General features: G+C 40.4%; 1 protein-coding gene across 10 annotated transcripts in view; it reads right to left on the bottom strand.

Moving 5' to 3' along the window:
• LOC122561717 (voltage-dependent calcium channel subunit alpha-2/delta-1) overlaps positions 1–27,365 on the bottom strand; it is a 661,591-nt gene that overhangs the window by 265,519 nt on the left and 368,707 nt on the right. For all 10 annotated transcript variants that reach the window (XM_043713760.1, XM_043713766.1, XM_043713767.1 and 7 more), the window contains one exon: positions 25,858–25,989. In XM_043713760.1, the coding sequence (XP_043569695.1) occupies positions 25,858–25,989 (132 nt within the window). The remainder of the gene's footprint in view (positions 1–25,857; positions 25,990–27,365) is intronic.

The raw sequence follows: 27,365 nt of genomic DNA, 5'->3' as shown, positions 1-27,365 counted from the left end.
TATAAGATTCACAGTGGAAATCTGGAATGCTAGAAATTCAAACAGTGTTTTACTTCATGGATATTTTTAATTTCCTGTTCTGACATATTAGGCAACCAGTAGTTACCTAGATCCCCTGCCCATTAATTGTACCTTCTACTTGTAAGGAAGGGCTACTTGATTCAATTTAACATTGTCATCACTCTGGTATGAGTATTTTAGCTTCCAGCTCAGTTTATTTGATGACAACTCTGAATCAAAGAATTGCAGTTCATTTCAGGAATGCAATGTGTACTGAGTACTCTAACTTCAGCAAAGTACTGGACTATTAGAGATGCAGACCTTCAAATGATGCAGAGATTCAGATAGATATTAAAGAGTCCATCACATATTTCAAACAGACTAAGATTATTTAGGAAGATCTAAGATGAATTAGACCTGAGCAAAGTTCTTCTCTCAAACACAACCACCAAAACCAGATTAATCGGTCATTCTACTCATTGTACACTGCAAGATCCAAGGGAACAGCAAAGTGCTTGCCAAGTTATTGTCACTGCATTTCAAATGAACTCCCTGCTTGTTAAGTTCGATTAGACATCTGAGGGATATAGTATTGTAGAAATGCAATTTTCTTTTCATCCTACCCAGGTGAACATTTATATTTCCAGTAACTAATTCAAAAATAATGAAGGCAGCAAGCTTTCTAACTTCTTGAGACAAGTAACTGGAGCAACAATTCATCTATATAGGAATTCCACTTCCTATTATGCAGTTTGCTGTTAACATCACGTTAAATATAAGTTACTGCCTTTCGTTTGGAGATCAGGTTTGTAGGAATTGAATTATAACTGAGTCTTCAATGATGGATCAAGGCTGACAGGCATTCACTATGTCTGATTCATCGAACAAGTACTGCAAAATGCAAATCATGTTCAGTAAAATAACCCGAGAGGAAGGAATCTGCAAACAGTCTATCACATTCAGGGAAAGCACGTCTGACATTTTATCTCTGTGGGATACAGTTCGATCTTAGTACCTGCACTGTCGCACTTTGTATGCCAGCGTCATAATGAAAGGAAGGATATAGGGAACAGACTGAAGCAACATTCATGGAGAATGCCGCTCACAATTTTACAAAAAGTAATAGTCTTGAATGTCCATGTAAATTTTGATTTTCTGTCACATTTCAACAGGGGAACTATTTATTCTGGCCAGGACTTTCTGCCTCAAAATCGATGCTTTTAAACTCAATAAAATTACTTGGTTCTTCCCACAAACAACTAAAAGAAAACTCTCATTTCATTTAAATAAAGAGCCAGGAGTTGGAATTCCAAATTTTCTGGTCCTTCTCCCATTGTGCATTGGCAGGAAGAAGAATGAGAATGATAAGGTACAGCGATTAGAACAGGCTGAAACGGATGAAAGGGAAGAATTTTTATACCAGCACAAAGGCTCTGATGGTGCAGTGGGAGTGTCCCTACTTCTGAGCCAGGAGACTCAGGTTCAAGTCCCACCTGCCCCAGAGGGATGTAATAACATCTGACCAGGTTAATTAGAAAAAAAATTGTACCTGCAGACAGTTTGTGCTGTGGCTACTGCAACTGGGAATTATCTTCCAGAGTGAGTTTTTTAGTGGTGTTTAGCCTAAATAACCTTCAATGTGTGAAAATGCCAGATTTTGACATCTACCAACTCGACAGTAAAGGCTACAAATGCCATTTCTCATCGGTCTACCTTTGTATGGCATTACCATGAAGAAAGAACGGCTGGAAGGAACATTTGATACACATTTAAAATGATGCCAATCCATCATAGTGGCCAGTTCCCAGGCTGCAATTCTGTGCTCTGATAGTTTACAGATTAGATTAGATTACTTACAGTGTGGAAACAGGCCCTTCAGCCCAACAAGTCCACACCACCCCTCCGAAGAGAAACCCATTCCCCTACCCTATATTTACCCCTGACTAATGCACCTAACACTGGGCAATTTAGCATGGCCAATTCACCTGACCTGCACATCTTTGGATTGTGGGAGGAAACCGGAGCACCTGGAGGAAACCCACGCAGACACGGGGAGAATGTGCAAACTCAACACAGACAGATGGGAATCAAACCCAGGACCCTGGTGTTGTGAGGCAGCAGCGCTAACCACTGAGCCACCGTGCCACCCCAATTAGCAGGTGCCCATTTGGGCAATGCCAGTGGGAGGGATGGCAATTACCAGCAATGCAGTAATCAGAAGACTCGTATCAATCCAACGACTTCAAATAATGCATCTTATAGAGAGAGAAATAATCAGAACAGCAATGGTCTACATCAACTTATCCACACTATTATCTCCTGTCATGATTTGCCTGCAAGGATCATTATGGATATAGTGCAGTTTCTGATCTTTGCAATAATGGGAAAAAAGTAATTTTCAAAACATTGCACTGCCAGGGCCTGGATTTTCCACTGGCCAGACATTTGTTACTCCAGTATAGATGGGAGTTCCGCATGGCAAACCTGTGGAAACCCCATCATAACACACTCCAAAGGAATTAGGGTCAGAGAGTTATAGAGAAGTGCAGCATGGAAATAGACCCTTTGGTCCAACTTGTCCATGCTGACCAGATATCCTATTGCCTGGGAAATTAAATTTTCAATTCAGCAAATCCATTAAGTCTCAAACCTTCTGAAAGTCTTCATTTAGGTCAGAGATTTTGGATGATTCCAATGAAACCAAATGAGATAGTTACTCAGGCAAAGTTGGACCATTAAAAAAGCAGTCTAACTCCTGAATAACTGCACACTTAACCTGACAGTGCCTTATCCTCACAATGGACCATGACAGAACCCCTCCCTCTCCTGGACTCCTGCCTTCCTTGCGACACCGCTGCCAATGGCCCATGCTGAACCCAGACCTGACATGACAGAACCGCCCTGTCTGACCCTCAGCCACAGCAGACCCAACTTTCCAACCCTTCACAACCTGTTCCTGACCCTCCCCGCGCTGAACCAATTTCGCCCACCCTCTCCGACGGATGTTAAACAGTGCATCACTTCTGTTGCCATCTTTCACCCAGACATTGTACCCCCTACCTACCTGTCACTCTGCCCAGTCGGATCTCTAGTTACCTGGCAGTGTGGTATTCTACCAACTTTACACCTTCATCTTGCCGCTTATGACAGCCTACCCCTCTACAGCTGGCACTCCTCCCAGCTGGAATCCCACTTATCTGCCACCCAAATTTCCCAGCACCTTAACATCACACTCACCCTATGTACTCACAGTTTGACAGCAATTGTCAAAATGCCTGTCGGGAACACATTAAGTGACTGCCATGAAAGGGAACATGGTTCACCTCCTTCCTGACAGTTCTGCGCTATGACTGAACCGTTAGAACAGACATGCAGCTCGGAACTTCTGAGGGAGCATCTCCTCTCAGAAATGTAAAAGCATCCTTCTTGCATAAAATGAAGGCCTATCTCGAGGAGATTTTGTCTCCCCAGATTAACTGGTCAAAGGAGTTCTGCGGAATTTGATGAACATGATATTGAAGTTCAGGTTCCAAAAGAAGCAAAAGATTGAATTAATTATCAATGAGTTTGGTGTTGATGTAACCATCACAGCTGAATCTATCTCCAGATAGACATAATAGGCATTTACTAATGGACATTAATCTATGACTCTATTAAATTGGGCATTGCTTGCAGCTTTGATAAACAGGCCAGCTCTCCTCGATAAAATCATTTAGGTTTGCGTACTCTCATCAAGGTAAAACATATCACAACACTGTTTGTGATGACAGCTGATTTATGCTTGGCGAGTTCAACAGTTTGGACTCACTCCTGCCAGTTTAGAAAATATCATTCTGTGCTCTGAATTTTACTAGAAATAAGCTAAGCACCAATTTTGGCAAGTTTCACAGAGTATTTCTCTCCCTAAGCCCTAGCAAGGTTTTTCACACTGGGACCTCCAGCACTCCAGTGTCAACACTATGTACAAAGACCAGTGCGCACGAGATCAAGTACTGCCAACCTGGAGATGCCCTTCATTGTCCATGTAGTGAGAGGGGAACAAAATACAAATGTTCCCCGGGGCAGAGAGGTGGCATGGCTGACACTTCATCTCAAATACAATACACATTGAAACAAAAATTGTTATTTAAGAGCCAAGCTATAAAATTATTCACCTGTAGTGTCATGTGACACTAAACCCCTGTCTAAGTTGGTGCTATTCTTCACCCAATGCTCACAGCATGAGCCGACAGCTTAGTCATGCCAACCATCATGTTACACTGACCCCATCAACGTCAGATTGATTGTGATCATCAATAATTCTCTATCCTGCAGTAACCTATGTTCCTCCAATGTAATATTGTCTCCCACCCCCATGTACATGTTGATTTTCTGCCCATCATTATTATTGTCCCCTCTGCATCCCAGCATGTTGCCTCCAATCCATACAACTGACCTCCCCAACTTTCCTATAACAGCAATGGCCCTCATAACTTCCTTTGCATTTTAGACAGCTGTATCCAGAACTGACCATGGCCTCCCCCTGACCAACATGGACAGTCAGTTCCAAACGATGACTGAAAAGACCCCTGACTGACGATGCAGCTCCCAAACTGATTGCACTTGACCTGCAGGACTGACCATAGCCCACTTCTCAGACGGTAAAGTTATGGAACCCTTGACTCTGATTGCCCCAAGAGGCTGACTATTGTCCAAGTCTCTGGCCTGAAGAGGATGATGCCCTTGACTTACTGTGCCAAGACCCTCTGACTGAGGACTGCTCCACTTAGACTTTGAGACATGGTCATTTGGATGAAGCACATGCAGTGAGTTTGCCATGCAGACTGCTGGTATAAAGTGTTGGTGTGACATTGATATGGTGCCATACAGCAAAATGTCCACCCCTGCGTGTGATTGCCTGGCAACCAAGTCAAGCTGCCTGGCTTTGCAGCAGTAAGCCAAGACAAAAGTATTGTCAGCATTTAAAATCTAACTGAGAGGAGAGAGCAAAAATGGCAAGAACATGTAGAGATGTGACATTGCAAGTGGACATAAGACTGTGTACTAACAGAGTAAGCGAGGTGCCTGAAGGTGTGCCCTGGTCAAATCAATGTGCTGGATGCCTGACCCTGTGTGTGGAGTGTCCAGACAGTAGCATTACACTGATAGGTGCTGATGCATTCCAAGTGCAGTATCAGATTGCAGATGTGTACTGTATATGATTCAGAGATTGACCTGGAGAGTATGGTGAGGCTGGTACGTGTGCAATGCCAACCTCCATGGATTGGGAATGTGGATGCTTGGAGCATGTCCAAAGATGTTGGCGATTGTTGTCCATGATGGAACCCCTCAGGAGCGAGCAGTGAACTGGAGTCGCAGGTACCTGCTCTGACTTTCATGTCGAGGATTGTCACATCTAGTTTCTATCCAGTAGATGGGAGCATGAAAACTGCACATCAATGAGGTGTGATTTAATAATAAAGCCATACTAAAGCATGTATATAGATGCAAATCCATCTCTCACCACTCAAGTGAGATTCTTGTGTTGCTACTCAGAATTTGGATAGAGAATCAGATTTTATCTCCCTATGTCGAGAATCTCATTTCTATCGATCCCTCCCTACTTTCCCACTGACTCACTAATGCCCACATCATTCAGGGGCTGGAAAGATTCTTGAAATTCATATCACACTGGAAGATGTCTGCTTTATAATTTGAACTTCTAGGAATGAATGGAAAAAACATCTTTCTCACTTGATTTCTCACAAGGTGTCACAGTAGATGACATAAAATTACAGGCCACATGCACACCAGCATAAATTAGGCTTGATGGACGTAGGAAACAGGACATTAGAATTAGTAAACTGTTAGTTTCAATAAAATATTTTGATAGTAGCGTAGGCAAATATGGCATCATTATTTGTGAAGTCCTACAATCAGCCATGCGATGATTAACCATTTAATCTATTGGGGTTTTTTTCTGGTGGCATTAGTTGAAGGAGGAACATTGGGAACTGGGAGAATTCCTTTTCTGCCCTGTGCATGGAGATTTTATGATTCACTTGAATAAGCAGGCATGGCCTCTGGCTAATATTTCATCTGAAGGAAAGCAGCTTTAATAATGCAACACTCACTGTGTTATGATCTTAAGCCCTGTGACAGGGAGTTCAGGACATCACGGGTGAAAGTACTAGTAACTATATCAGAAATATAAACAATACAATGGCAAATTATAATGATAGGAACATGGCTAAGTAGTAAGGTATTGATTCCTTTTAGTCTATTGCCTGATAAGTCTACAATTCTTTAAGGTCATGGCTCAATTCTGTCTAACCAGTATTTTCATATCACTGGACACCTTAACTAAGGAAAATTTAATGTATTTCAGTCCTGAAAATTTCAGTTGACCCATTTTCAGCCTTCAAATTAGAGAATTCCAGGTTTGTACTTTCTAAACTTCATGGTTAATGGGCCTTGATCTACTTTCAAGGTTATGCCTCTTTCTGGTTTCTTCCACCACAGGAAACATTTTCTCTGTATCTGTCATATGCTTTCCTTTCTTGTTTAAATACCATGATTAGACCTCTCCCTCAATGCTATAAGTTCAAGGGAATACAAGGCAAGCTCCTTCTATGGCACCTTCCATATCTGCCATCTCAGCAATCTGAAAGGACAACGGCAGCAGATACATGGGAGCACCAGCACTTGCAAGTTTCACTGCCATCCTGATTTGAAAATATCTTGTAGTTCATTCAGTGTTGCTGGCTCAAACTCCTGGAACTCCCGCCCTAACAGCATTGTGGGTGTACTTACACACCGTATGGATTGTTGTTGTTCATAGAAGTGGCTCACCACCATATTAAGGGAAATTAGAAATGGGCAATACATGTTGATGGTGATGCCAATACCCAGTGGAATAATTGAAGTACATTGATCCTCACACTGAATCTGCACTATATCCCCTCTAAGGTCAATGTATTACCTTTCAATTCAAAATTGTTGCTTATTCCAATGCTTACTTAATTCCCAACTGATATGATTTCATAAGAAGTGTGTTAACTTGTATTAAGAGGCCAAAGTCACAATGTTGAATTTGCAACATCACTATTATTTGAACATCTATGTTATTAGTATGTCCTTAATCAAAACTCCAGTCAAAATAAGCAGACAAAAATACAGGTGCATATATAATGGGCTAATAGACATTGCTTCTTATTTCATTTCTCCAATTCTATGAATATCAAGTATGGTATGAGTGCAATATGGTTCTAGTGAAGGTCAGTAATAAATCTGCTTGTGGGGACTCACAAAGGACAGCTCATCATGCTACAAGGCAATAACAACCCTTGAATAGACATCTAAGCATTAATTAGTGACAAAAAACATGTTTTCTTTTCTTGGTGCAAGTACAAACCTAAGTCTCCAGTGATTTAAAAAAAACTCCCCTGACTGAGAGAGGTTATTGCACACAAAACACCAACAAAATACATTTTTCTGGATTTAACACATTTTTCATAAAAGAATAATGAGACATTTTCAATTTAATTTGTGATTCAATGCTTTAAGGAATTCATTGTCACCTTCAAAAAAGGCAAATTAGAAATCATTCAGCTTTCCATTGCATTAAATATCTAGATGAATGTTAATAAAGATGCTCAAACATCTCAAACTGGCCTTTGTAACTTTATTATCATTTTTTGAATCAATCAATAAGATGGGTACAGTTTTACTGTGGGCTTCATGACCCCCACATTGAGGCCAAATGCAAATGCTGACCCTGTTTTTGGCTCAACAATATTCCAGAAAAGAACTTCCTAAATGGATGCTCTGGGCCAACTGTCTACTTGAGGGCTTCAGCCAGAATGGATTTGCTTCAGGCCCAATAAGGGAATCAGCAAGTCTGAATCCTTGTCAGCCCCATCAGAAGAGGTGAAAGCTGCTAAGGGAGATCAGCGATAGAGGAGGTACCTCACCGTGAAGATATCAAACTATTATGTGAAAAACTTACATGAGTGGGGTTAAGCAGGCTATCCTCTTTGGATGATACACTTGAGTTACAGTCTTCTTCATTCACCAACCATTTCCTTTCGTTATAAAATCTCTATCTCCAGTGGATCGCCAATAGCCACAGGATGGGTGTTGAAACGAAGCAGCGAGCTGCTCCAGAAAATCACCGTAATAAAGGATTTGAATATTTCAGCAGGCTACCTTACCTCCATCTGGCAGGGAATGAATTTCATATCGGGTCCTGCCACTGAGAAACTTCCTAGTGGTCGGACTGCATTGGGGGAACATTCCAACAAGGCTTCCAGTTATTTTTCCAGTCTATCACTCACCATTCCAGATCAGTAAATTCCTTCCCAATGTTTCAGCTTGTATAATCCAAAAGCTGCCTGGAAGGAATGCTTAATAGTGGGTCCAGACAGACAATTCCCAATCAGCACTGTTATCGCCCAAATGGGGTCATCCCGCATTTCCGTGTGCAGGTGTACAGCATGGGTACACAACATATTTGCACATGGCCTTCTTGGAATTTCTAGCCAACAATAAAAATTGTATTTAATATTGTTTGGACAATGCAAATGTAAATTTAATTAATATTTTGTATTTTCTGCATTAAACAGTTTTTTGGTTTCATTTTTAGGGCTATTTTTGTAAGTTTAGTGCTGAGAAGTCTGTAGGCCTATTTATATACATGCATTTTAAAGAGGCTTTACAACATTGGAAGTGAAGAGATGGAGATTAATAGTTCAGTGCATTCAAAAGAGGTATAAAAAAAACTGGGTGTTGACTGGTGACAAAGGTTCAAGGGCACACAAAGATAGAGAAAAATCCGAAGGGAGCAATCGACCACCTCAGTTTGTGTGCATACCAGAGAGTGAAGGCAAAGGTGTTAAACTCTCCAATAGGAAATTCTGCAAGACTGCTAGAAACAGCGTTTAATGAATTCGTAAAGTTAAACAAAGAACTGCAGACTCTGAACATCTAAAACAAAGTCGGAAGTTGCTGGAGAAACTCAGAAGCTTTGGCAGTGTATGTGGAGAGAAAGCAGTGTTAATGTTTCAATCTGCACCGAATTCTAAAGAAAGGTCACTGGACTCAAAATATTAACTCTGCTTTCTCTGGAAGCTGATGAAAATGCATTTAGTGAAGGAGCAGAAATTAGAATTGATCTTTCTCTGCACCTTCTCTACAGCTATAAGACGATATTCTGTATTTTGTTGGGATATCCTGTATTTTGATGGGATAACCTGATGTACTTTTGTATGATTTATCTGGACAGCACAAAATACAATATTTTTCACTGAATCTCAGTACATGTGGCAATAATAAACCAAATCAAAATCAAACAAAATCAAATCAAATCAAATGGCTAGACAAAAGTTGGTTGCAATGGTGCCACAATGTGCCAGAAGCCTGGGAGTGGAGATTGTGGTAAATCATTACTAGGACTTTGGGGTTTGTAAGGAATTCTGTTGCAATAAAAGGAATCCTGTGAGTTTGATTCATTTTCTGATGATTGCGATGAAATCTTGCCAACTTTTTTGTCTGCTGTAATATTGTTAGCATTCCTATTTAATAAATATTTTATTCATTTTATTAAAAGTACACTGGCAGGCTTATATGAGTGAGTTCACTAACTGACCTCCACAGTTAGAAAAAAGCAAAGTGAGAATCTGTAAGGCCAGGTTTCACTTTGGGAACTGACTTGGCCAATATTAACATCAGCTGGGATCAAAATATTATAATATGTAAATAAATATGTAAAATGTAATAATCCACATAGAATAATGATAATTTTAACTTACTGATAATGTTTTAAAACTTTATTTTGAAAGCATTGAATCCTGAAATGTTAATCCATAGATTTACTATTTAATATCAGGCTGTCCATTCTATACATTTTCTAAATGTCATAAATGGTTTAATATTTTTCCTTTCAAAAGACAGATTTCAAAATAAATTCAATACTTGCAGAACATGTACCACTTGTGATTTCTAATATATTCAACAATCGGTTACTGTGAAAGAAAGTGCTTCTTTCCATTTTTTTTGTCTTAATTAAAACAATGTTGAAAGACAGCATTGAGTAATATTAGCACTTTGACTCTGCAGGTCTCTGAAAATGCATTGATCATACTTGAGAAAATCCCATGTTATTAGGCGGTGCCAGTCAAGAAAGATACAAAAGACAAAGGTAGAAACCAAAAAAAACTGCTTCGAAAATTAAGCAATAATATCCTTTTAGGCTTACATTTTAATATGAACTAAGACAAGTTTTCAGAGAGAAACAGCTCTCATCATTTATAACAGAAACATATTTACCTTCAATTTCATATATCACATGCCAACATAGAAAAATAAGTTTACTGGGAACAAGGCGGCAATAATAGCTTTCTTTCAGAAAAAAAAAGTAATTATTACTTAATTACATATGAATAACTTGGCTCTAAATGTCCCATAGTATGCCATTCACTGTGCACAAAAAAGTTTGCTGTGTGGATGAGTTCAATTCAGTTAAAGAACCAGAAAATCCAGTGATTCTGTGTTTAAGAAAATTAAAGAACACTAGCTAGCTTTGGCAGCACAGAATTATGCCCACCCCTCCCCCCTACCACTTGCAGCAATACGAACAAACCTATTGTTCTCAATGTTATTGAGCAGATACATTGTACAGTAACCAAGTTTATCTGTTTCAGTAAGTAAGCAGTACATCCAGGTTTCATTATCAGTGATAAAGGAAAACATTCACTGTTTACCTTGCTGCCAGATGCCCAAAGATCTTTTGTGACGTGCCCAGGGAAACTTTTCTTTAACTTGGCATCTTATTGAACTAAATGCCGTGGATCAGGAGTTGCTGGAATCTCCAGATAATGCAAGCAACAGTATGGCCTGAATATTTATTGAGAGCTAAGTGTTGGTGTAAGGGAAGAAAGATATGTGGGCAAAATTTCTGATGGGAAGCCAGTTGAGTGAGGTGCATTCTAAAACCTGCCACAGCACCTGAAAGATCTGACCTATGACCCTGGTGAGCAATAGGTATTGGGTTAGTTCAGCAAAGCTTTCAGTCACACACACTCCGTGAGTTGAATGGGACATGGAGGTTACACCCCATATTGAGGTGGATGGAGTGATGGTAGTGGCAGTAAGCCAACCCTTGTTCCAAGAGTCTTTGTATGAAGGAGACTATCATGAGGGGAGAAAGTGAGAAAGTACACCTATTCCTCCTGGTAGAGCTAGAAAAGGCACTTGCCTGAACCCATAAACTTATCTCAGCTTACTTCAGCTGGGAGACCAGGATGCTGCTGAAAAGCAAGTTAAATTAAAAGCTACCAGTCTTATTAAGATCATTAGAATGTCAATACACCTCTTGGAAGCACATTAGCTGCCCTTCCTTGTCCTATTTTCACAAAACTTAGAATTTGGAGCCAGCATACTGCTGAGTTTGAAACTTTCTCTGGTTTGACCTACACCTGTAATCAAGCCAATACACTAACTTGGATTAAAATTCCTCTGCAATGTTTCAACTATGAAGTAAAAAACAGGAAATATATACAAAGTAAAATGTAGATTGGGAACAGATGTTTTAAATAGTGGGGGACAGGGAGGGAGGAACGAATAAAATAAAACAGGTGGGACATTTAAAAAAAACTCACACTAATTTTCATCTGAGAGAATGAGCCTTCACACTTCTAAAACAAATTGCTCAAGTCCAGAGAGTTCATTTGACAAAGTCATTATTTTAGTTGCATTAAAGAAAAACTCTTGAATGTACATCTTCCACCGTTGAATCTAAAATTAAAAGACAAGTACCCAAAATGCATACTATTACAATTATTTTAATGCTGAGTCTATCGATAAGGATTGCAACAGCACACCTTGTGGACAAACAGAGAATCTGATAGTCACTTCCACATTTGTGTTTAATGCTGCATGTGCTGACTCCAGCAGTTACTGTCAGATTTACTGCATTATAGTGATGAGCAGTCGTGACTTATTCTTGTTATCATTATAAATTTTGGAAGTGCTATACCAGATAAATACAAACACAATAAGGAAATTTAAATGAAGGGAGCCAGTCAAAGATAGAGTAGATGTATGGAATTATTTATACAGCAGAGAGAATTGTAACATGAATAGACTTTGCAAAAACCTCATTCTTTCCTCAGCTGAAGAAGGAAATCCTGGAGCAGTATTGCAGTATCTATTTATGCAAGATTTTCCATTGCTTAAGTTATGCTCAAGCAATTCAGAATCAGAAAATGGTGAATAAGTCATTCGTGTAGAGATTTAGATTATGATCAGGGAGGGTTCTAAAGAGTGGACAGGGGATACAAAACACTTTGTTGTTGCCAATCTGTGAACATTGTTTAGATTAATCGGTGTTGAGTAATACTGGGGATAATTCATGTTCCTGACATAACCATGGAGTGTGGTTTAAGATAAATGATATTATGGGTCACAAGAAATTTTAGACAGGGTCTATGATTGCACAGTGATGCCTCCATGATTACATAGACTGGGAGGCCTACAGAACTGCTTAAACTGTATAAAATCACAGAGCAACAGACAGTTTTTTTTAATGGAACTAAAATAATGATTTCTGGCAAATGACCTCTCTGGACTTGAACAATTCATTTTAGACGTGTGAAATCTCATTCTCTCAGATGAAAATTAGTGTTAGAGGTTTTTTTTAATTGTCCCACCTGTTTCTTTATCCCCTCCCCATTTAAACCATCTGTTCCCAATCTACATTTTACTTCTGATGTATCATTTAAACCTCGTATAAAGCTGTAACATTGTGCTGATATCACTAGACGAGTAATCCAGAACCCCAGGCAGATATTCTGAAAATGTGGACTTGAATCCTGCCATGAAATTTGAATTTGACAAATATCTAGAATTAAGAGCAGGCCAAATGGTAATCGTGTAACCATTGTCGATTATTATTAAAAACTAACTGGTTCAATAATGTCCTTGCTAGAAAAAAATTTGCTGTTGTTATTTCCTCTGGCCTAAATGTGATTCCAGATCAATATGGTTGACTCTCAACTGCCCTCTTGACAATTAGTGATGATAAATAAATGCTAGACTGACCAGCAATACCTACTTCCCTTCAATTAATGCATTTTTAAAAAGCCAAATTCTAACACTGGCAATTTAATTTTATATAACATTGAAATTACCAAAGATAGTTATGACTGTGATTTCTAGCTTATTAAAAATACCAACTGGACAAAAATTGCATTAAGTGATTTCAAATTGAAGGAACTTTTCACACAAATAAAAGGACTGATCTTAAATTACCCCTTCATGAAATCCCAATTCGGTGTTGGACTCCCTCAACATACAGAACCTTGTCCTTGGAAAATTTGTGTGATTGCAATATCAAAATACAAGCAGATATTGGTGAGGACTTTGCAGCTAGCAGTGCGGTCCTTCCTATGCTTTAAAACAAACTGTATACTTCATGTGCAATAAAGCAGATTGCCAAAAACAACACTCAATTTGAATACATATAGAATTCCTAAACATGGGTACACTTTTTGATTCAGTTAACCTTTCGGATAATTGCCTGAAGAAAATTTTCAACCCAAAGTCTCAAATGTAACAAATTGTTGATAAATAGATAAAATTTATTCAGTACAATTTGAATGTTTATCGACAATGCCAATCTGGTTTTCTTTTAACTTAACCTGCCTATTTCCCAACTGAAGGGATACTTCAACAATAGGACAATAAAAGCCTCACTTTAGAGTAATCATGGGATCATACCTAGCTGCCACTCATATCAAAGCTTCAAAAAATGAAGCATGCATTCCACACTGATCGCCTGATTGGCTCTATAAGTGTTGACATTGGCACCTATTTTTTAATACCATATAACAAAGCTTCAAAATCAGATATTCCATTGCATTCAATATGAAGAGCCACAGCTCCTAGAACTTTTGCTTGAATCTCACTAATCACATCCCCTGAAACAGCACCAAAATTACTTTAGAAGATCACCTTCCCCAACAATTCTGCTCCATTCTCCAGCTCAATATTTTCACTGAGTCTCATCATTACCAGAGTATCAGCAGCAATGGCTTTCCTTCTTCTGTCACCTATCCTGAAATGCCCTTATCTCTCAAATGCATATACTTGACTCCGCCTTATCTAGTTGCTTCCCTTTACTAACACCATTCAAAGATATAGGGTCAATGTCCACTTCTATACAGAAGACACCCCATTCTAACTTGCCACCACCACTCAAACCAGCCACTACCTCTTCATTGTCATTGAGAGAAGGACCTCTGGTGGGAATGGCTGCCCCCATGGATCTAACATTACACAGAACATAGGACATAGAATATAGAACAGCACAATACAGGCCCTTCAGCCCTTAATGTTGTACCAGCCTTTAGTCCTACTCTAGGTTCAGACTAACCTACCTTTCTTAGTACTATCTTCCATGTGCCTCCCCAAGAGTCACTTAAATGTCCAGAATGTATCTGACTCGACTGCCACTGCTGGGAGCGCATTTCACGCACCCACCACTCTCTGTGTAAAGAAAACTGACATCTCCCCTAAACCTTCCTCCAATTACTTTAAAATTATGCCCCCCGTGATAAACATTTCTGCCTGAGAAATAGTCTCTGGCCACCCGCTCTATGCCTCTCAACATTTTGTACACCTCTATCAAGTCACCTCTCGTCCTTCTTCGCTACAATGAGAAAAGCAGTGCTCCCTCAACCTTTCTTCAAAAAACATGCCCTCCAGTCCAGGCAGAATCCTGGTAAATCTCGTCTGCATCCTCTCTAAAGCTTCCACATTTTTCCTCTAATGAGGTGACGAGAACTGAACACAATTTTCCAAGTGTGGTCTAACCAGGACTCTACAGAGCTGCAGAATAACCTCGTGGCTCTTAAACTCAATCTCCCTGCTAGTAAAAGCCAACACACCACATGCCTTCTTAACAACCCTATCAATATTGAAGTATCTATGGACATGGACCTTAAGATCCCCCTGTTCCTTCACACTGCCAAGAATCCTGTCTTTAACCCTGTAATCCGCATTCAAATTTGACCTTCCAAAGTGAATCACTTCACACATTTCCTGGTTGAACTCCATCTGCCATTTATTGGCCCAGTTCTGCATCCTGTCAATGTCTCGCTGCAACCTACAACAGCCCTCCAAACTATCCACAATTCCACCAACCTGCGTGTCATCAGCAAACTTATTAACGCACCCTTCCACTTCCTCATCAACATCATTTATAAAAATCACAAAGAGCAGAGGTCCCAGAACCGAAGGCTGTGGAACACCACTGGTCACTGAGCTCCAGGCTGAATACTTTCCAACTACTACCACTCTGTCTTCTATGGGCCAGCCAACTCTGTATCCAGACAGCCAGATTTCCATGTATCCCATGTCTCCTTACTTTCTGAATGAGCCTACCAGGAGGAAGCTTATCAAACATCTTGCTAAAATCCAAGTACACCACATCCACTGCTCTACCTTCATCAATGTGTTCTGTCACATCCTCAAAGAATTCAGTCAGGTTTGTGAGGCATGACCTGCCCCTCACAAAGCCATGCTGACTATCTCTAATAAACTATGGCTTTTCAAGTAATCATAAATCCTGTCTCTCAGAATCCTCTCCAATATTTTGTCCACCACTGACATAAGACTGACCGCTCTGTAATTCCCAGGATTATCCCTATTCCCCTTCCTGAACAAGGGAATAACATTTGCCATCCTCCAATCATCTGGCACTTCCCCAGTGGACAGTGAGGACGCAAAGATCATCGCCAGAGGAACAGCAATCTCTTCCCTCGCTTCATATTGATGATGGACAGATCACAACCTCAGTTATCTGTGCCTGCCCAGCTCTGGGACAGAAAGAAGAGTTCCCTTTGAGTGTGCTTCAGCATGGAAGTTTTCTTGTCTTCCTGCAGCCTCAGCAGTGGCCATTTTGTAGTCATGGTGTTGGCAAGGCAGCCAAGCTGCTGGCCCTCTGAGTGGATACCTCTCGGAAGCAGGTCACCCTCCCCAGTTGGACAGTGGTCCAAACTGGCTTCTCTTCAATGTCCACCACTAGTAAATCTGCCAGAGCACCATTGCCCATTGGCATAGGATTGCAGGGTTGCAACCCACTTTCAATTTCCCAGAGGTGGCAACACTCTTAAACATCATTCCCTCTGCACATAGAACTCTACAGGTCGCTCTAAGGGCCCATGCATGCCAATCAGCATGCCAATAAATTTACTTCCAGTTTCACAAGGAAATGCTGGAAATCTGGCACAATAGTAAAAACGAATTAAAGCTTGTATTGCTCTGGAGTTCAGAAAATTCTGGCCTAAGTCTCTGCAAATGTCCTCGTTAAGCATATAGGCATAAAAGAAATACAAAATTGTTGAAGGATATTCTCTACTTGTCCATATGTTGCACTACGCTGCCCTGCAGCCTGTACCTCTGGTAAAATATTGCTTATTTGACCATGTATATTTCCATTAAGCAGGAAATCGGCTTCGGTGTCTTACCTGAAAATGTAAGATCCATGAAAAATTAAGAAACCACAATTGTATGCAAAAAATCTACGTCAATTTAAAACAGTCTTTTAACTCAGTTTCTTTCTAAGATTGCTCATGATTATAACCTGTCATTGACTTCATTTTCTTATGTTTTGAAAGTAGTCCCTTACTCATTACCAAGCCAATGTAATTTATGTAAATTACACCTCCATTTCTTCGTTTTATGTATTGTTGTTAGTGAAAAATCACACCATCGGGCTGTGAATGTATTTAAATTCATTATTAAATTGTGTACAATAGAGTGCAAACAGGATCAACTTTAACAGAAACATATTGTGCTGAAGTTGCTGCAAATGCAGAAATGCATGTTGTACCAACATAGACTGTTCACCATACACTGGTGCATTTGTTGCTTTGAAAATACCGTGTCTTTTAAGGTCACCCATTTCAATAAAACAGTTATAAACAGGTGAAATCGTACTATAGTACCACTCTTATCACCCAATATTGTACACGTTCCTGGCATAAAAATTGGGCAGATTTTCTGCTGCCTGGCACCTCTGAATGGCACTCTTAAGTTGCTCATTAGAAGTCTGTGAAGAGTATTTGGGATGATCTACTCAATGTTTTAACCACCCTTGACCTATGTTGAGTACTTCCATTGAAAGTAAATTGTAAAAACTCTTTATAACTAACTTTTTATCATGTGGTTTCATGCCTGACTATGGGTTCAAGTTCAAGAAAGGCTTGTTGAGGAGAAGGCAAAGTCTAGAAATGTTGTCACAGCTAAACTTCAAAGTAACGCTATTTATAATGGTCATACTAAGTACTGCTTGCATGATAATCATTGATATACCTGGTTCTGACCTTGTTAGGTACCTACATTAGGCAAGTATTAATTTATCCAATATTAGGTAAAGTTTAATCATATTCTTCTTGCGCATGTGAGCTTAACACTGTGTCCCATTCCACAGTGTTTGAACTCTACCTGCACAGGTCTACGTATGCTCAGTAAGGGGTAGCTCTGTGACATTATTGCAAGGTTACTCCATGGTCCTTGCACAACAGCCCCCTGTGCAAATCTTGACTTGATTATACCAGCCAATGATTTGGTTATAGAGTTAAAATTATGGTAATTCTCTGGTAGTCCAATCACATTAGCTCAACAAAAGCAATCTGAAACCAACACAGATAGACAGAGATGACACCGTCAATCCATAATCTCATTATAGAGGAAACAGAATTTTCAATAGCTTTAGATTACTCTTCAGTAAACCAGCAGTAATGGTATCACAGTCTGTGATACTGCTGTACAAATGTCATCACATATCAGGGACATGGTGATTAGTGGCAGTTGAAAACTGTGCAACAAATGAACAAAATACATTCAATTGCAAGATGAACATATGCCAGGAAATAATGTGAAGATGCCTATACATATATGGGTTCACAGACTTACAATAAACCACTTGATTTTGGTAACAAGCTTTAAGACATCATCTGGAAAGAGTGTGGATTTTTCAAAGGCAAATCATATTTAACCAGTTTGATTGCGTTTTCTGATAAAGTTTCAGAGAGAGTGATGAAGCTAATGTAGCTGGTGTGCTTCCAAAAGGCATTCAATAAAGTGCCCCATAATGAAATATTTGAAACCTATGGCATAAAAGTAACAGTGGTCAGCATGCTTATAATCTTCTTTTTCTGTTCTCTCCCTTTCTTCTCATTACAGTCTTTCTAAATCATGCTCCTAACTTAATCATTTGATTGTTGTTTTAAATTTGATTTTGCACTCGCTGCATTTAGGTTTAACTTCTCCAAAATAACCTGAAAAATGCTTTTGAAGGGTTTATCCTCAATTATAATCCCTAACTACTAGGTTAGGTTCCCTACAGTATGAAAACAGGCCCTTCGACCCAACAACCCCACACCAACCCTTCAAAGAGTAACCCACCCAGACCCACTTCCCTACCCTATGTTTACCTCTGACTTGGCAATTTAGCATGGCCAATTCACCTGAACTACACATCTTTGATTGTGGAAGGAAACCGGAGCACCTAGAGGAAACCCACACAGACAGACAGTTACCCGAGGCAGGAATCGAACCTGGTCCCTGGTGCTGTGAGACAGCAGTGCTAACCACTAAGCTGCCCCAAATACCTTGTCAACAAGGGAAGAAGGTGATATTGTAGTGATATTATCACCATACTAGTAATCCAGAGACCCAGGTAAGGCTCTGGGAACCCATCAGTGCATATGGTGGAATTTGCATTCAATAAAATCTGGAATTGCAAGTCCAATAAAGATGGAGAAATGATTGTTGATTGTCACCTGCTTCACTAATGGCCTTTAGTGAGAGAAAATTGCTCTCCTTATCAGGATTGGCCTACACATGATTTCAGACCCACAGCAATGCAGTTGCCTCTTTACTGCCCTCTGAAATGGCCCAGCAAGGCCAGTGTCAACTGGAATAAAACTGGATGGATCACCTGGCATCAACCTAGGCACTGAAAAAGACATGGCAAACTCTGCCCCACTGAGCCTGCAAAGTCCTAATCACCAATAAATGGGGGGGGGGGGGATACTGTCAAATTTGGGAGATCTGCCTCATAGACTGGTCAAGCAACAGTCTGATATAGTCACAGTCACAGAATCATACTTTACACACAATGTCACAGACAACACTATTAGTATCATTCGGTATATTCTGTCCCAGGACAGATTCATCAGAGGTGGTGGCACAATGATATATAGTCAGGAGGAAGTTTTTTTTTTAATTCATTCACGAGATCTGGGCTTCACTGGCTAGGCCACATTTAATATCCACCCATAATTGCTCAGAGGGCAATTAATTTTCAGCCACGGTCCTGTGGATCTGAGTCACATGTAGGCCACATCAGGTAAGGACAGCAGTTTCTTTCCCTAACAGATGGGGCTCTTCCTGACAACTCACAATGGTTTCATGGTGACCATTAGACTCTTAATCCCAGATATTTACTGAATTCAAATTCCACTACATAGTAAAGGCAGGATTAGAAACTAGGTGCCCAGAACATTACCAGGATCTCTGGATTAATAGTCGAGCAATAATAGTCTAGTGATAATACCAGTTGGCCAAGCAATAATACCACTAGATCATTGCCTCCCCATATTCCTACTTGCCCTAAGAGTCCTCAGTATTGACTCCAGACTCCATGCCACCCACTTCTAATAAATGTTAGCTGGATGCAGTGACCACACATCGCTGACCGTACAACAAGTGAACCCTGTCTATTCCCAGAAGCAAATGCATCATTTTTTTTTAAAAACATTTGCTTTTGCTTTAGCTGTTGCTAAATAAAAGTGTATATTTGCCACTGAAGGCTTTCCAGTATATCATTATCTACATTGAACAATGAGAAGGTGCTATCATATGTTGTGCATTAACAAACAAGTTATTAGTCCCTTAGACAGGGTTCAAAAATGGGATGACGCTAAGGACAGGAAACCTGTGCAGCCTGCTTCTTAAATAGAATGCATTTATAAATGTGCACTTGTACTTGAAATGAAGTGTCCACCATACCACCTAGGCGCCCTGAGAAGTGTTTTTTTTAAAATCCTGTTGCAGTACATGCCTGGTGAAGGACAATCTTGGCTGGCAGCCCTTGACTGAATGCACAGGTGGGCTTTAGAAATGGTGCCATTCCAGGTATCCCAGGCAAACCCAGCAGGGGTGAATACTTCCACCTTTAAATGAGAGAGAAGATAGGATGAGGGAAGTGCCATCCAGGCTTGGTGCAAAGGTAATGAGGCAAATTGCAGAGAAAACCTACAGTAGAAGAGAACCCATCCATGTAGCTTGCCAAAACTGATGTCTGGTTGATTCTTGGTAAAATTCAGTCTGTAATTCATATTTTCTTTCATGTAATAATTTATTTTCTTCTTGGGCAGAATTTTGTTAACACATTTACTGTCTGACTTCCACTATAAACATAAAGGAAAATAAAACTAACGGTTTTATTGAGTCAGGTTTCACTCTGGGATCTGGATTGTTCAGTATTAACATCATAACAACACTCAGCATTTAGATTCTGGAATTTACTGCCTGCGAGGAAGACAGAGACAAATTAAATCACGGCTTTCAGAAGGGAATTGGATAATTTCATGACGAGAAGCAGTTGCCCAGGATTACAAGGGAAAAGAAGGGAATAGCATTGGCTGAGTAGCCCTTAAACAGAACTGACATGGAGACAAGTGGCTGAATTGGCTCTTTCTGGGTTGCACCCATTCCATGAGCTAACCCATGTTATATTCCAGCATGGTCATCACCAAGAGATGCCCAATGTCCATTTGCCTCTTTTCTATCCAATTCTAACTGTTCCACTATTTGGGGATGCACTCTGTTGGCTAGACTTTAACCCCTACAATGGCCTCCTCACACCTCTTCACCTCTCAGTCCCATTTTCCTCTGTTAAGACACTCTTTAAATTGCACCAATTGCACCCAATGCTCTCTATGGGATTCACTATCATACTTTGTTTTATAATGCTCCTGTGAAGCACTTTGGGGTGTTTTATTATGGTAACGGTGGTGTATAAGTATTGATTTCTCATTTAAAGTTCAAATTGTATTTTTATCTCCTTGCCATCTGTCACCTCTTTCCACCCATTCCACCTCCTACAACCTTACCCTTGAATACTCTGATTCTTCATCTGAGGGGAGGATCACTGGGGAATGCTTGTCTTTTTCAAGCAGTCACTTCCCACATTTATGACACATCAGTGAATATTTGTTGATCATGTAATAGTGGGGTTGGGGTGGTAGCAGGGGAGATATCCATGGTTCAGTACGTATCAGGTATTCATAACTGGACATTTCCAACAGGAATCAAGTAGACCTGACTAATTCTCTTTTACTAAACTAGACACACAGAAGCCAGCTGCAGCAATTTTATATCCATCCCTGCTAATAACAGTTTGTTCAGCGCAGTATAAAATCAAACTTTGAATGCCTCAGCTCCACAATGAGTCAATTTGGACTTCTATTTAAATTCATTCAGGATAATGTGATGCACAGATAAAATTGGATTTCTAGAATCAAATTGTCAACATATTGGATGGTGGCAACCTGTAGTTTTGTGAGTAGACTTTGAGTTTTATTTTAAACTTAATCAAGTTAATGAGACACGATTTCCCACACACAAAGCCATGATGACTATCCCTAATCAGTCCTTGCCTTTCCAAATATATGTAAGTCCTACCCCTCAGAATCTCCTCCACAACTTACCCACACCTGACATCAGGCCCACCGGTCTACAGTTCCCTGACTTGTCCTTACCGCCTTTCTTAAATAATAGCATCACATTAGCCAAACTCCAGTTTTCTGGTATCTCACCTGTGGCTATCGATGATACAAATACCTCGGCAATCAATTCCCTAGCTTCTCAGAGTTCTGGGGTACACCTGATCAGGTCCTCAGGATTTATCTACCTTTGCATTTTAAGACATCCACCACCTCCTCCCCTGTAATATGGATACTTTCCGAGGTATCACTCTTTATTTCTCCAAGTTCTCTGGCTTCCATATCCTTTTCTACAGTAAACACTAATGCAAAATACTCATTTAGTAATGAAGAGGATTGATGAAAGCAGAGTAGTGGGCATGATCTATATGGACTTCAGTAAGGTGTTCAACAAGGTTCCACATGGTAGACTAATCAGCAAGGTTAGGTCACATGGAATACAGGGAACTCTAGCCATTTGGATACAAAATTGGCTTGAGGGTAGGATACAGTGGGTAGTGGTAGGGGACTGCTTTTTGGACTGGAGACCTATGATCAGTAGTGTGCTGCAAGGATCAGTGCTGGGCCCACTCTTTTTGTCATTTATATAAAAGATCTGGATGCGAATTTGGGGGGACATTTAGTAAGCTTGCAGATGACACAAAAATTATGGTGGAGTGGACAGCCAAGAAGGTTACCTCAGAATACACCTGGCCCTTGATCAGATGGGTGAATGGAATGAGGAGTTGCAGATGGAGCTTAATTTAGATAAACGTGAAGTGCTTCATGCCGGGAAGGTAAATCAGGGCAGGACTTATATACATAATGGTAAGATCCTGGGGAGTGTAGTCAAACAAAGAGTCCTTGGGAAGTTCCTTAAAAGTGGAATCACAGGTACTCAGAGTAGTGAAGGCGGCATTTGGTATGCTTGCCTTTATTGGTCAATGCATTGAATTTAGGAATTGGGAGGTCATGTCAAGGCTGAACAGGACATTGGTTAGGTCACATTTGGAACACTGCTTTCAATTCTAGTCTCCCTGCTAGAGGAAGGATGGTGTAAAACCTGAAAGGCTTCAGAAAAGATTAACAAGAATATTGCCAGGGTTGGAGGGTTTGAGCTATAGGGAGAGGCTGAGCAGTCATTGGCTATTTTCCCAGGAGAGTCAGGGGCTGAGGGGTGACCTTATAGAGGTTTATAAAATCATGAGGGGCATGGATAGAATGAATAGCCAAAGTCTTATCCCCCAGGGTGGGGGAGTCCAAAACTAGAAGGCATAGGTTTAAAGTGAGAGAGGAAGGATTTAACAGAGACCCCAGGAACGATGTTTTCATGTGGAGAGTGTTGCATATATGGCTATCAGAGGAAGTGATGGAAGCTGGTACAATTATAACATATTAAAAGGCGTCCATGTGGATACTTTAATTGGAAGGGTTTAGAGGGATAAGGGCAGCATGATGGTTCAGCGGTTAACACTGCTAGCTCACAACACCAGGGACCCTGGTTTGATTCCACCCTTGGATGACTGTCTGTGTGGAGTTTTCACATTCTCCCTGTGCCTGCATGGATTTTGTCCTGGTGCTCCAGTTTCTTCCCACAGTCCATAGATGTGCAGGTTAAGTGGATTAGCCATGAGAAATGTAGGGACAGGATTGGGGAGGCATGTATCTGAGTGGGATGCTCTTCAGAGGATCGGTGTGGACTCGATGGGCTGAACAAACTGCTTCCAGACTGTAAAGTTTTGATGAATTCTATAAAATGCTGGCAAATGGGACTAGATTTATTCTGGATATCTGGTTTGCATGAATGAGTTGGGTCAAAGGGTCTGTTTTTGTGCTGTACGGCCCTATAACTCAGTGACTTCAACTTTACTGTTATTTATTCATAATTAGGCTGTATAACATTGAGACATGGTACAAATTGTTAATTCTGAAATCAAGCATTTCAGGTTATGGAAATAGCTATATAACAGTCAAAAATTAAAAATAAGTCACGAATGGAATGTTTCTCTTATGGAGACCCACTTTTTTTGCACCTTTAAGCATAATTCTTACCGTATTTATTACTATTGCGCACAGTCAGAAGGTAATGGATTCAAGTCTCACTCCAAGACCTAAAAATGCTGCTGAGCACTTCAGAGTCATACTGAGAGAGTTTTACATTCTTAAAGATTTCATCCTACAAAAAGAATGTTAAACCTGAGATATATCAGTCCGTTCAAGTAAGTGAATTCTTAACCTTTAACGAACACAAGCAAAAACACATCACCAGTTATTTGATGAATCTGTGTATATGGGAACTTGTAAATTAATTTGATAACAACAAAAACAACAGGTACTTGTCAACTCACTGCGAGCTACTTGGGTTGTCCTGAAGATCAATGAAATAATCTCTACTCCTTCTACCAATTAAAAAAAGTACATTGTCGCCTGTCTGAAAGGTCACCTGGCTCTCCTGGCCAATTAATATTAATTCTAGGAGAAGTTAACAAGTCAAGCGTCAGGCAATTTAAGTCAACTGCCAATTACTAGTATAGTTCTTTGAGCCACTAAATTAAGTGTTGCAACTACAGATTTTACACTTTGTCTATACTAAATAAAATGTTTCATACAAGACCATAAAACATCGGAGCAGAAATCAGCCTATTCAGCCCATTGAGTCTTCTCCACCATTCAATCATGGCTGATAAGTTTCTCAAACCCATTCTCCCACTTTCTCCCTGTAACCCTTGATCCCTTTGACAAACAAGAACCTAGCTATTTCCATCCTAAATATGGAGTTTCAATTAGAGTAGTGCTGGAAAAGCACAGCAGGTCAGGCAGCAACCGAGGAGCAGGGAAATCGACGTTTCGGGCAAAAGCCCTTTTGCCCAAAATGTGGATTTTCCTGCTCCTCGGAATGTTGCCTGAACTGCTGTGCTTTTCGAGCACCACTCTAATTGCAACTCTGGTTTCCAGTATCTGCAGTCCTCACTTTCACCATCCTAAATATACTCAATGACCTGGTCTCCACAGCCTTCTGTGGCAGTGACTTCCATAGATTCACCGCTCTCTGGCTGAAAAAGTTTCTTCTTATTACTGTCCTAAAAGGTCTTCCCTTTACTCTAAGGCTGTGCCCTCGGGTCCTAGCCTCTCCTACCTATGTCTGTATGCATCTCCTCTTGCGTTTTTCTACAGTAAACTCTTACTTCTACAATTATAAAATACACTGTCCACTAAATTCATCACATTGTAAAGACATCACCAGTGAGTGCTTCAGTATCATCATTGGTAGAAGACTGTAGAATAATAAGTTTATGGAGGCCCTCATCATCCTCTTCATTAGTCGCCAAGGTGGTGGAGATTATGTTATTTCATCACGTAGGCCACAGTCAAGATGCAGTTCAGGGTGATATTAAAGAACCCTGATTAGGATATATGCCTGTGATTTCTAACCAAATCCAATGAGTAGGCCATCTACACCACCCCCCACCCCTCAAAAGGCAAGCTGTGTATTAAAAACAGAGCAATAAAAATACAATGAAAAGGGAAATGACTCCATTTCAACAGCTCTACCATTCTGGTCCTGCTGAGCGTGAACAATTAAATCCACCCCCATGGTCTTCGCTGTCAATGTGACACACCTTTGAAGACTCAGTTATTATTTATAGACGTAGAGGAAGAAGTTCAATGAAATGAATATAAGAAAGGACCACGAAAGATTAAACTGCAGAGTAAAATAACAATGTGAAAAACATCATTTTTCTGATTAATTTCTCCAGCACCAATATATTGCTAACAAGGAAAGAGCTGTACATATCCAAATAATAAGGATCAACTTCATTAAATGAGTAGAACATTGAAACAATCCCATTTTGCATTCACTCCAAAGATTAGGTTTGCAGCAAATTGCTTTTAGTAACATCAGTGTGAGGGAGTACAATAAGGTGGAGGATTCCCAGTAAACAAACCTCTTGACATGATTCCATCCACATTTTACAGGGATTGAAATGCACAACATCATACAGTGAAGGTAGCCAGTGTATAGGTAAGTTATTACATATTAATTGCAGCTCCCTCCCAGTTACAACATACAATCCCCATATTCACACTGTAAAGTTTATTTTACCTGGATAATATCTAGCCAGGCCAGTTGCACTTCCAAACACCTGCCACATTAATGTGGGGTCTTTATCTTTGTTCTTCTTGAAAATGCTATCCAATGCTGAAGTCCAGCTTAGCTCATTTAGAACAATAGTTGCTGCCAAGAAAGAAACACTTGGTTAATTATTAGCCAGTTACTTAAATGCCCAAATAGAAGGCAAAGTAGTTACTTGCTGTTTCATTACTTCTACACTTTAATAGTTTATATTAGTTAAACATGTAACACACGGGGATCCAAGATGGCGGAAACCTAGCAAGTCTGAGTCTATAGTGCTCCTTCCAAGACTTGGGCAAAGTGGGCCACCCACCCCCACCACACTCACCAAATCATTTAAAATAGCTGTTTAATTTAATTAGTTGCTCAGCATTAAATTTCAACAATCTAATCTTCAGTAAAAATGACTAAAGGGAAGGGAGCCTGCAGCTCTCAGCAAGCAGGAACCCCTCCCCCACCCTCTCCAGCTGCAGCAGAGGCATCCACAGCCGCCTCGGGGGACTTACCTACAGTGGCAAGCCTCGTGGAAATGATCTCTAAACTGGATGCGAAGATCGACGCTTTCATTGAAGAATCCCGAAGTCGATGGGACTCACTCTCGGCCGCGCTGCAAAAGCACGACCGAGACATGAAAGACATCGAGTGCCGAGTCGGAGCTAAAGGCCGCGACCTCTGAAACCACAACACAATCGAGGTCGCTTAAAGAATATTCGTTTGCTGGGTCTTCCCGAACGGGAAGAGGAAGGCCAGCTTACAGCGTTTCTCGAGCAGTGGCTGCCACAGCTTTTAAATCTGGAAGCTGGATCAGGCCAGGTAGGGGTGGTATGGGCCTATTGGGTTGCAATACGCAGGCCCGGCTAGAACCAGCGTCCCCGCCCGGTCCTGTTCTGGCTGCAGAGCTATAGGGAGAGGCAGATACACCTAGAAGTCTCTAGAAATCTTGGAAAAGATTCCCAAGCCATGATCTATAAAGGATCCAAGGTCATGTTAATCCAGGACTTTTCCCCAGCTCTGGTCCGAAAGAGGAAGGCATTCGATGAGGCGAAGAAGTGTTTAAGGGACTTAAATATTCAGTACTCCTTACGCTACCCAGCGACGCTACGCTTTAACCATGAAGGATCCGTGTATAACTTCGGATCGCCAGAAAAGGCTAAGGAATTTTTGGACCCTCTTAGATAAATTGTAAGAGACAATGAATGTTGGTTTGCCTTTCCCCCACTCCGGTTTATATCCCCCCCATTTTTCTTACCTTACTGCTTAATATTATCTTGGGGGGTAGGGAGAAGGATTTATTTATTTGTTCTCTATTTAACGATTTTCTCCCCACCTTGGGGTTGTTTTTTTTTTATTCTATGTATGTATGTGTGTGTATATATATATGTGTGTGTGTATATATATATATATAAATATAAAAGCCGGGGGGTTTAGTTAATGTTGGTGGGGGGAGGTGGTTACCTTATTCTATTTTACCTCTGTCT

The sequence above is a fragment of the Chiloscyllium plagiosum genome, chromosome 23, assembly GCF_004010195.1.
Source record: "Chiloscyllium plagiosum isolate BGI_BamShark_2017 chromosome 23, ASM401019v2, whole genome shotgun sequence".
Lineage (NCBI taxonomy): Eukaryota > Metazoa > Chordata > Chondrichthyes > Orectolobiformes > Hemiscylliidae > Chiloscyllium > Chiloscyllium plagiosum.
This window is presented reverse-complemented; position numbering and strand designations above follow the sequence as displayed.